The following is a 12,559-nucleotide window of genomic DNA, read 5'->3' on the forward strand; positions in this document are numbered from 1 at the left end:
CATACCTGATGTGATGCTGCTTTAAAATCTTTGGATACATCTGGCAATGATGGAATTGAAAGGAAAATGGTACCGTAGATATAAAATATATTAGCAGGGGTAATTATGGCAGAGAAGTAAGTAAACTTAAATGGTGGGCATGTCAAATTGTAAGCCAGGCGATTCATTTACTCCTTCAGACAGTATACAAACTTACCGTAATCCTATGGTGCATTAAATATACAGAAGGTGGCTTATCCATTCGGTGACTTGTTAATCAAATTATGAACATTATGAAAATATATGTCAACAGGCAGTTTCTCAGTGCCTATTGAATTTTGAAACCAAACCACCAGCTAACCAAGTTTGCCAGCAAGCTAACAGGCAAATTGAGGTTTTTTTTATGGGTTAGTATCAAAGTGGCAAACTTAATTTGAGATGAGATTAGGAACCAATTGCGATCAGAGTTTTTTTGAAAACAGTTGGGCAGATATTGGTGGACCCTTGGTTATCTCCTTGCACTAAATCATCCATTTGAAGTTGAAGAGATATTTTTTGGGCATGTCAAGGATTGGGTCAGCAAATGTCCACTGTCAAACTGTGTGTGTGGTCATCTGCTACTCTAATGTACATGCCAAACAATAGCATTGGCCCATCTGTGGCCAACTTAATAAAAGCTAAGATCTCTCTGGTTACAGCACAATTTTATTAGTTTACTAAATGCATTCCTTGTCTACTTTACCTGAAATAAAAGCAAACCATGGATCTAGTGTTAGATTGTTTAAATAGTTAATATTATTAATGTGCTAACATTTGCATGATTATTAGTCCAAAATATTTGGAGATTTTTTATTTTTTTTTATTTTTTTTGGGGTGGGGGGGGGGGGTGTTATTAATTTTAGAAAAGCCTTGACCAATCTGTATTTGTCAGTGATTATTTTTTTTTTGTCACACAGCTATTGAACATTTTCTTTACCTTGTTTATCAGTTTTGAATCATTTCCATTATTTGTGATCAAGGGTCATGCAGACATGTTACAACCCTACATGCTCTGACCTGGCCAGGGGGGATTTACATATGCTGTGTAAATGAGATGGCTCAAAGGAAAATAACATTTAATAAATCCAAAACAAACATATTGTTCATAAAATCTAAAATATAGTAAACAGCTACCTGAATTTTATTTGTACAGACAATTTTATTTAGAAAATTGTCATCTATGAGAGTTAGGGATAGGCTATGTGATCAGATAAGTAGCCAGGCAACCACTAATATGGAGACTGAGAACCCTGCCTTCACTCAGAGCCAGCTTCATTCTGTAAGAAGAGTGGCCCATGGGAGGTAATTGCCCTTCTGTTCTATGTGCTAGACTAGTACTCCACAGTTAGGTGACTTTGTTTTCTTTAGCGGAACCAAATTATCTCTGTGGCCATAGTCAAGGTACCAAAAAATGGATTCACAGGAAAAGAAACGGATATAGGGGTATGATATAATCTTTGTGGCGTGTGGCGACCAGCAAACATGGTGCATGTAGATTAAACCCTTGGAGTCTTGGTTTATTCGTTCACTGTTCTGTTCTACCCTGTATGGTCAATTATCTGTATAATGTACGCGCTGCAGATATCTTTTGACTCCTTATAAATAAAGGATAATAATAACTAAGGAGATTTACATAACACTGAATTTTATAAAGCTTGCATAGAGATATGTAGTTAATTTATATAAATGGTGGATGGGCTTATTTTCAATAATGTGTATCTTTATGTATTATAACAGGTTTTGACTGTTCCTGATATCTATCTGAAGGGAAGAAAAACTAAAGAAAAAATATCTGGATGGAATCTGAAATTGATATTTCGGGGTATTGTCACCATTCAGTAGACACAGGGATTTCTCTTCTAGACAGCACTGATTTTGCTGGTAAGTACAAAACTAATGGAAGAAGATGCAAACAGATAGTAGCAATGGTACAAGTCAATTTTCGATAACGGTTCAATAGAATATGTACAATATGCAGAATGTGGTAGTTCTGCATCTGGGTAAACCCTGGTAATGTTGTCATCACCAGGGTCCCACTCTGTAGGAGTTAGATCTACGTTGTCTGACATATTAGCTCCAGTAAGAAGAAACATTTGATGGCAAAATTAAAATATACTCTGACCAAAATTTTCTTATTGTCCATAGCAATACTCTGTATATAATAGTCTCTTTTTACTTCTAGAGTTTAAAAAAGATTTAAATATTTACTACCTTTCTTTATTGCTGCACGCTTAAATATATTTCATTGGCTCCTGATATTCCACACAAGAGAATTGTTCAACTCCTCCTAAACTCTCCTCCTTCTCCTACTTAGAAGTCCTGCATTTACATTATGGGTCCACCACGTTCCACCCCAGAGCCTTAGCTCAATGTTGGCCAACTGTTGCTTTTATCATTACTCCTTAATTTCCACCAGCAATCAAGCCCACACCTACCTATAATCCTCATGGTTGCTGTCTAATAATTTATTTGAAAAATGCTCCATATTCATTAGATACTCTATGTTTGTTGCTATATAATCTACATTGAATCATTACCAATTTTTCTCCTATTGCTCTATGCATAATTTCCTATAACGGCAAGGGCCTGAATTCATCCCAAAATTGTACAAGTTATTTGCATCACTACAAAAGAGGACATATTGTACCTTCAAGAAACACATTTTGTAAAAAAAAACCCTCCACCCGGAACGCCACTCTTAAAAGAAACGTTGAGTGGCAATACTGCTAGCTAGACATCTCACCTATGAATCAAAATAAATAATTAGAGACATTGAGGACCAATACTTAATCTTGATGGGTAAGTTAAACAACTTACTATGTTTCTATGTAAATGTTTGTGCGGGTTGGGTATGAAAAGTTGACAGTGAAAATGTGGACAGTGGAAAAGTCTATACAAAAATTTCTACAGTCATGAGGTCGACACAGCTATATTGTTGACAGTCATAATGTGTACATGTTTATAAGGTCGACAGAGTTAAAATGTTGTCATGTAAAATGTGTATAGTGCTGTAAAGTCTACAGTCAAAATGTTGTCATAAAGCACTATATGTAAAATGGTAATACATATTAAAAAACAAAACAAAACAGTGTGCCCCCCACCCCTCCGAACCAAACCTAGTGCTGCCAGCTTAGTCTTGTACTAGCAAATTCGGAGGGACATTATGACTGTCGACATTATAACTGTGTCGACCTCACGACTGTAGACATTTTGGTGTAGACATTTTCACTTTCACATTTTCACTGTGAACATTGCAAACTACATCCCGTTTATGCCCCCAAACCAGGACCAACACAAATTTGTAAAGAAAGTTAGCCATATCCTATCCCAGATTCAAAATGGAGAATCAATACTAGCAGAAAACTTAAATAATGTTCTTATAACTTGTCTGGAGAGGTTGGCCCCATCGGGATCTCCACAAGATAGAGAGGAAAACCAGCATTCTAAAGCTCTTAAACATCTGTTTAAACTTCATCTTCTATATGACCCCTGGACCGTTAGAGAGCCTATGATCATACCTCTTTTCAACAGTACATTAAACCTATCACCAAATTGACATGACCCATGCTTACATATACCATCTTTTGACAGCACGGTGGCTAAGTGGTTAGCACTTCTACCTCTCAGCACTGGGGTCTTGAGTTCAATTCCCGATCATGGCCTTATCTGTTAGCAGTTTGTATATTGTCCCCGTGTTTGTGTGGGTTTCCTCCGTCTGCTCCGGTTTTCCTTCCACACTCCAAAAACATACTAGTAGGTTAATTGCCTGCTAACAAATTGACCTTAGTCTGTGTGTATGTTAGGGAATTTAGACTGTAAGCCCCACTATGGCAGGGACTGATGTGAGTGAGTTCTCTGTACAGCGCTGTGGAATTAGTGGCGCTATATAAATAAATGGTGATGATGATGGTCTGACCATGCAGTTATATATGCTCTCCAAGCTTCTTTATATTTATCTAACTTTTCCAATTTGAGTCCCATATTCACAATTTACTAATATTCAAAAATGTTTTTAGATTTCAGCTGGAATTTCTCAAAAAAAAATGCATAAAGCATGTAAGTAGAGGTTTTCCAGATGAGGTTTTCCAGATGGTAAACTTAGTACTGGGCCGCTCATCTGAGTCAATTACTGCTTTCCTTTTCTTGGTGTTGAAATTTTTTGGGGTAGATTTGGAGACAAAGCATCTCAACCTGGCAACCCTTAACAGCCTTTGTGTTCTTCCTAAACAGATGAGACTATACTATACATTACCAAATCATTCCATACCTTACAATTCTCTATCAAGATTTAGGATATAGGTAGTAACCATGTGTCACATCAGACTCCATTCTCTGTTATTGTTCCATTAGGACTTCCTTTCAGGACACTCTCTCAAATTATTCCAGGTCTTGGTTAAAATCTGAGATTCAGATTAATTATGACCTTTCAGAGAAAGGAAGCAGGATTTCCCTTTACTGCCTTAAAAAAAAAGTATCCCGCAGTGCACCACAGATTTTTTGACTATGTACAAATTATACATTTCCTTAGGAAAACACATGCTTTAAAAAGCTTTGCATATTATGACCCTTCAAAAAGGATTGATCTGTTCTATATACAGTAACTATTTAGACTCATTCCATGAGTCTCAGAATAGAAAATTATTAGAGGAAAAAAACAGCTTCTAGCTCAAGTTTAATTTCAATCAAAGAGAATACACATAAAGGACCTCATTTAGAGTTGGATGCAATGTGCGTCTAAGACGTGTAGGAGTGGGAGTGTGCCGCAGCTTGGTAGGGTATTATGAGTAGCGTGTAACCCCAGTTGCATCCCACTCGTAATACCCTACCGCGCAGCGAGCATTTTGTGCAGCTAGCTAACTACTTCTGCCACCTAATTCCTGCTGCACAGTTTTAGCCCTTTTTTGATGTGTGTTGCGTCTGCGCCTTACTACGTCTAGGATTTACTTACGGGGTCACACCTTCACAATTCCGCGTTACGCCCTTCGCCTCGAAGTAAGCCACAAGCTGTTGCAAGTGTTAATTGCGTCCAAGATGCAGCCGGATAAGGTGCTTGCTGCACATGCGTGGTAGTGTTTTTTTGGTTGATACGCCTAAAACGGACTTTGCGTCCGACTCTAAATGAGTCCCAAAATATACTATAGATGATATTACATTCCATGTAAATTAGTACAGATGTATTCCAATATCAGTTGCAATTGTTAGAGGGAATGTGGTCAAAAGGGTACTTTTGTTACATATTTGGTTGTCATGTCCAGAATTAGTACCATTCTGTGATATATTGCATATTCTCCTAAATCTGCTCCTCCCATGTTCAATACACAAATAACCTTGAACCTTTCCTTTGCTATCCAATCTAAGAAACAGACAAACACTCAATTAAACTAAATAAGTTATATTTTGTCAGCCACTAAATGCTTGATAGCTAAATATTGCAAGCAGTGGTAGCCACTACATGAGTCTGCTCTAAGAAAATGAATGAAAATATGCTTTATTCTGTAAATAAAGGATTTTTTCAGTAAACATTTTGTTTTTAAAATATTTCACTTTTTTACATAGTTTTAATCTATTTTTTTTACAATTTTTTTTTTTAACTAAGGGGAACTGAAAGCCAAAGTCTACTCTGCCCAAAGCCTTATGGGTATGTACTAATTATTGAACGGGGGATATCTCTATTTTGACTAGTTTACTTGGGCCACTAAGAACAAACACAAGATTAAATTCTCATTAATTTGCAATGTAAACAGTACAAAAATGTTATTATTGCAACACAATCAAAGGGCAGGAAATGGCTTGACATAAGTCACCAACTCAAATATGTGCAGACCATTCTTAAATAGTTTTTCATTTCTAAATGACATATGTGCCGCAATCTTGTCTCTGCAGTATAGTCCTCTTAATGTCATAACACAAAGTAGCTGCATTTGGCAGCGCTACTGACACATATGTTGTGATAAATTTTCCCTTGCAGATAGTGCAATATTAATGATAGACAATTGGCTTATATCCGCATGAAAGAAGGCTGAAGTCATAAGAAGACTGATTAACCCTAACACACTAACAATTTAGGAGCCTGGCAAATTTTAAAACATATTTTACATGGTATCCACTCTTTACAAACAGTTCACCACGATTATAGGCATTACAACATATACATTCACTCCCCTTCTTAGCATCATCACTGTCTACACAATTAGCTTTTCTATCCCAATGTTCCCCTCATTGCCATCATCTCCTCATAAGCCCCCTATCAATATGTCCACTTCATTATTATTGCTACTCCCACATCATCATCACCCACCTATACTGTAACCCTTTCATCACTATAACCGTAATAATTAACCAGCTCTCTACACAGTCATCATAAATCCCCTTATTCTTATTAGCCCCACCATACTCAGTCATCATTAACCAATCCAGCCTTCATCACCATTAAATCCTAAACCCATTCATAAACCCCTAAATCAATCATTATTAACACCTCCATTATTCATCATTATTATTCTCCCCCATTAACCTGCCAACCTATCATTAACTCCCTCCATCAGTAACCCCATCTTTTATTATCAGCCCCTCTATCATTAAGTACACTAACATCTGCCCTGATCCACTCTATTTACCCAGAGGATAACTATTGGGCATTGTGCCTCTCATCTCTCTGCACCACATTCTCACGCCATCCTTGTCTCAGCTTCAAGCCTCCCCAGTAAATTGTAAAATCTTAAAAATAGTGCCCGCTCTCCTCCTGTCTTCTTTTCAGCTCCAGCAATGTCCACCTGAGTGTCCTTGTGTCATGCCTCCTGTATGTCCTGTGCAACACTATTTTGTTATATAGCTTAACGGTCACGTCTTATGAACAGTATTATGCTTAATTTCTTGCAATTCTTGTATGTATGGTTTTTGATTGGCTTGTATTTTGCCTTTGTTTCTTGTATTTGACCTCTTGGTCCTCTTTGTCTTTGTACTATGCTCTATTTCCCCACTGTATGGTGCCGCAGAATTTGTGGGATCTTGTGTATAAACAATAATAGTAAGTTTTCAATGAAGAGTCTCTTCTTTCAAGTTGAAATATGAACCTTCCCTAAGCATTAGCCAAGACCTAAGATTAGACCACACCCTAATTCAAGCCATTTTTGCCAAGCGGTATGGGGGCCTACTAATGTCTCACGCAATCCAATGTGTTTGAATAGAAAAATAAAGAATGAATTGATGAGAGAGTGAAGGCTGTCTGCTGGGGTTGGGTACGATATCCCGACGCTTGAGATATCGACACCCACTATACCTACAAATAAACCGAAGACTGAAATAATGACCTTAAAATGTACACTTACTTGAACCCCCGACGGTGGAGATTACTGAAAGCACTGCTATGCAACTGCTGCTAAATGCGAGGATGCTGGATGCCGGCGCTTTATTCTGACGTCACGTAAGTTACCGATGTTCGGCTCACCCTATCCCTAACCCTAACCCCTAACCCTAACATACCACTTTAAATGTAGATGTTACTGTCTTTAGTGACGTCAGAATGAAGCGCAGGCATCCAGCATCTTTGCATTTATCCGCAGTCACATAGCTGTGCTTTCGGTAATCTCCGCCGTCGGGGTTAAGGTAAGTGTACATTTTAAGTAAGTTGTTATTTCAGTCTTTGTTTTTTTTTTTTTAGGTATAGTGGGTGTCGATATCCCAAGCGTAGGGATATTGATTACCACCGGTCTGCTGTAGCATGTGCAATAAGTGAGCAGTTCAGATAAAGAGGACCTATAAATGAGACCATTTTGCAACCAAGTCCAGCAAACAAGACAGCTGCCTCTTATGGTTCTCACCACGGAGGGTGCGTGCGATCCTGCTCACAAACCACCTCTGCAGACATTTCATTTTTGCTATTAAATTGCTGATTCTGTATTATAGAACCTACAAAGGACTGGGAAAAAACAGCTGCTGGTTTTACCTGCTACCAAGCTGCATTATCACCTAGGAAGATCTTTACCTAAGGTGGCCCCTTCCCCTAGCCGGCGCTGTACATGCAGTCTTTTTTACCCAAGCTCTGGCTAGGGGGAGGTGCCACCTTAGGAAAATACATTCCTTGGTGATAATGCAACCTTAATATGTTTGGTAACAGGTGGAAATTATTTATCTTTGAAACTGAATTACAGCGAAAATGACAAACTTAAAAAATAATGAACTTTCTGTGACTTTAAATCAGTAGAAATGTTTCACATCAGCATTTACAATTTGCTGCAGTTCAGCCGAGTTAATAAGTAATCTACATATAACCTCTGTGCTGTCACACCTTAGCATGTGAGATATAGAAGGAAACTCTCATTTTCAGTCTCGTATAGAATGCAAGGGCAATGATCACTGTCTTTAGAAGATCTGCACTGTAAACAATAAGAAATATTTAGACGATTGTTTTGTGAGTTTACCATGGAAATGGTGAGAATGAGCAAGTCAAAAGGTATGTTTCTTTTTATATGCATTTTGTAGACCTTACTCACTTTATGAGTATAGAACACATTGTACATTGGTAAGCATTAAACTGTGAAACAGTTTAAAATAAGCATTGACACATTGTGTGACTCTTATAACTACAGTTCATGCTGCTTTGTGCATTTTGGCAGTGTATGGAAACTTTCCCATATCTGAAACATAGTGAAGATATTTTCATGTAGTACAAATGAAGAGCTCTTTACAGTTTCTTCTGTGTGGTGCACAATGACAGAAATGGGGTGTTATGTAATAAGTAGAGGTCATTTATTAAAAATTGGGATTCAATGAAAGGGCATAGCCCTAACATTAGGCAAGTCTTCTATTATTATTACATTAGCCATGCTTTTCATTTTTTAATTGATGGGCAAAAATATAATTTAATTGTTAATACTTGCTTTTCTTTCAGAACAACATTATTAAAAATCTGTATAATGTATGGTTAAGTGAATATTTCCTATATGCAATTTTGTCCAAGAGTCTACATGCACCCCTCAAAGGCATCAGGAAGCTTCTGTGGTCCTCTTCCTACTGACTGTAATGTCACAGAGTGATGACAGTGCAGACTATTTAATTGTTTAGTCCCTGATTGGACGTGTTGATGTCTTCTCACCAGCTTGAGTAGGACGATCTACTACATGGGCTGTATGAATGCTTCGGGGGAAATTTACTAACGTGTGGTTCTGTGAAACATGTATTTTTAGGGGTTTTCTTTGCGAATTATAAAACAGTCAGATCTAGTAAAGGTCAAACTGCTGTTTTTCATAGCGCTACATATCGTTCTAATATCGTTCTGATTTTTTTACATGTTAAGAACATAAATTATGAAATTTTTCAAGCTTTGGTTTTAAAAACCGGCTGAAGAATCAGGGAAAATCCCACCAGAAAACAAGAGGTGGTTGTGACCACATGCTGTTTGACCTGTCTTGCCTGTGTCAGTAATTACAAAAAATAAAGATTGTTAAACAAACAAAAAAGCTCCCTTCCCTTTTATAATAGCCTGTGTTACTCAGCATCACCCCTGGTCCCTTATATAGGGCCCGAGCAATTGATCAGGCCCTCGCACCTAGAGATGCCTGGCCCAATGCTAAGTGCCAGTTTTTGTGGCAATACAATTGCCATTGCCAGCATGCACTGGTGCATCAGTGTATACTTACATGTGTAATGCCACAAGAATAGGCACTACAAATGTCCCCCTTAGAAAAATGAAAAAACCTACTTGTGCCCCCTTAGTATAATAAAGAAATAAAGGTGCACCCATAGTGTAATAATCTGTGAAAGACTGCCCCTTTTTGGCTGTGATTTAGTAAGTAAGAAGTAGACAGAAAAAATATTGCCACAATAAAATTTTAAATAAATTATTATTTTATGTACTAAGGGAGACATTTCTATATTTCACAATTTGTTTTTTTTATTTTTTTGGTTTTTTTTGTGGCACTAAAAGTGTGCACTACTACCCCGGTGACACAAGAACTGGCATTATATTTTAACATTTTTACCCTGGTACCCACTGGCCAGGGGTACCAGAAGAAGCCCTGTGCTGCTTAGGCCCTGGGCCAGGCATCTCTACATGTCGATCCCCCTATAGGACAGGGCCCAATGCTGAGCAGCATGGATTGTTACAGAAGGGGAGGTATTTTTTTTTTTTCTGTCTTTCTTTCTTTTCTTTTCTTTTATTTCTTTCCTTTCCTTCCTTCCTAAACCGCATGTGATTTAGCAGTTTGTAAAGCCGCCAAAATTTGCCAGTGGATAGGGGTTCTACCCTCAAGACGACTGGATAATAAATCCTACGATTTGCAGGTAGAAACCGCTACCAAAGCGTGGCCATGTGTAGCGATTTGAAAACTGCTGTTGCTGTGATCTCATGAAGTATGTAAAAATCTATGAATACTTCATAATCTAATGTTTCTCTATAAAGTGTAGTTGTGTGTTCTCCCTTGTATAATCAAAGCACACTTAATATGCCTCCTGTTGTCTATGTGAATTGGCTTTGATGAACACAAGACAGGTATAAATTGTAATGGAATATACCCCTCATTTTAACAGCAGTAGAAAGGTTTTCATAGAATGGTTATCCTGTTATCCATTGCAGGTTTCTTAGCACACATGCTAGTAAGAGTAAGGTGTGACATTTGCATACATTGCTGATTATCTAAAGTATTGACCTTGAATTCCATAATGCATTAACAGGCAATAGATAGTCATGTAATTTTCAGTGCATTTCCTGTCATTGACCTCCACTGTAATCTGTATGACACCACAGTATCATTCTCTTTCTGGCGACCTGACTTTTGTTATAGTTAACAAGGCAACATGTGCTCACTCTGACATAACAAACTACTGCAGGCCTGTCCAACCTGCGGCCCTCCAGGTGTTGTGAAACTACAAGCCCCAGCATGCTTTGCCCATAGACAACCTGTTGATAGCTGGAAGTGCATGCTGGGACTTGTAGTTTCACAACAACTGGAGGGCCGCAGGTTGGACAGGCCTGAACTACTGCTTTCTCGTTGATCTACTAATTTGTTAGACACAACACTAAATTGATTCCCTGCATGCACTTGCAGTGAATGCAAGTAAATGTTGCTTCCAGCATATGCTACTACCAATCCCATCCAGAGGCACAAGTGCAATAGGGTATATGGTCAATTGAACAAATAAGTTCCATTCGCATACCAGTTTATATGCTTTTTTTTACCCTTAAAAACACTAGTAAAATCATGACTTTTTTTAACACCAGAGGGTAAGGGGTCTGATAGCTGTGAAGCATGCCACATTTGCCATTTGGAATTAACTCTGATAACAGAGTAGAATCATACATTTTTATTACAATACACCAGTGGTTCCCAACTTTTCTATTTTGTGACAACGCCCAAAAAATATTGTATAGTATTTTTGTGACTCGAGTCAAAATATTGAGAGTTAAAAATTGTTATCAGGAAACACTATGAGAAACCAAAATAGATCTTAGTTATATATTAACAATTTCTGTTATATTTTAAACATCAGTCCCATGTCCATATCTTCAACTTGTATTTATCTTTTAAGTCCTTTTGCAGGTCATATACATATCCATCCTCCTATGTACTATGGCACACCCATGTGTTTGATGCACTGCTAATGAGTGTTACGTAGTTGTTTACTGCACATGATCCATCCATTCCACAACAGAAGGTAAAATTAATTATAAAAACGACACTGACAGTCTAGACATGAGAGTTGGAGATGCAGCAGAATTTGTTGGGAATATGTATAGCAAGATAATGCCTCTCAATTGGAAATATTCTCCATTGGTTGATGTCAGGATATTGGGTCTCTCTGCTGGCTCTATCCTCCTATTGGCCTTGCAGAGTGCATCTTGACTTAACTGAGCACAAATCCAGCAACACTATTGGGATTTTACAACAGCCTTCCCTTCTTTACCTGGTTCAATTCAAACTTCACAATTAGGCAAATATCTTGAACAAGAACATTAGTTTTTATTAATTGGAGTTTCAAAAGTCCATCTTACGGGTCTGCTTCACTACCCTGATGACTCCTGCTGCCAGCAAGGCAGTGGTAAAGCTTTAATGTGACTCCACTAGTGGGCCCACATAAAATCAAGTCCCACAGAGTTAGGATGGAATTCTATAGAGCAGAATGTGCAGTCTTCTCAGAGTTGTGATTACAGTTGGTTATTTTCTGCTCTATTCAGCACTGACTGCTATGGGAAGTATCTGGGAAGAGCAAAAGACTTCCTGTCCTCTGTCGAACAATGGCATGGTGGATCTGGTCTATTGTCTCCAAGGTGCTGCCCAGCTGTCCATAGCTTAATATTAGGTAATGATGTGTAATGTCTAATGGGGATGGAAGTTACCATCTAATCCAATGAAGGGAATAAGCATCATGTATAAAGCACAGTGTCAGAAGTACCTGTGTAACTGTGGTTTAAACATCATTATCATCAAGATGAAATGTATACCACTATACTGCACATGGCCAAGAAGGATTAATTAATATTAGTTATACACAATATTTTTTTCATGTGTATTAGACACACACCCATTGACAGACTTTAAGAAAA

General features: G+C 37.9%; 1 protein-coding gene across 1 annotated transcript in view; it reads left to right on the forward strand.

Annotated features, from left to right (window-relative positions):
* The window catches only part of NR1H4 (nuclear receptor subfamily 1 group H member 4), a 95,946-nt gene that overhangs the window by 11,525 nt on the left and 71,862 nt on the right, over positions 1-12,559 (forward strand). The window contains exon 2 of the mRNA XM_075209243.1: positions 1,756-1,899. Coding sequence (XP_075065344.1) covers positions 1,815-1,899 — 85 coding nt within the window. The 5' untranslated portion in view covers positions 1,756-1,814. The remainder of the gene's footprint in view (positions 1-1,755; positions 1,900-12,559) is intronic.

Source organism: Mixophyes fleayi, chromosome 4 (genome assembly GCF_038048845.1).
Source record: "Mixophyes fleayi isolate aMixFle1 chromosome 4, aMixFle1.hap1, whole genome shotgun sequence".
NCBI lineage: Eukaryota > Metazoa > Chordata > Amphibia > Anura > Limnodynastidae > Mixophyes > Mixophyes fleayi.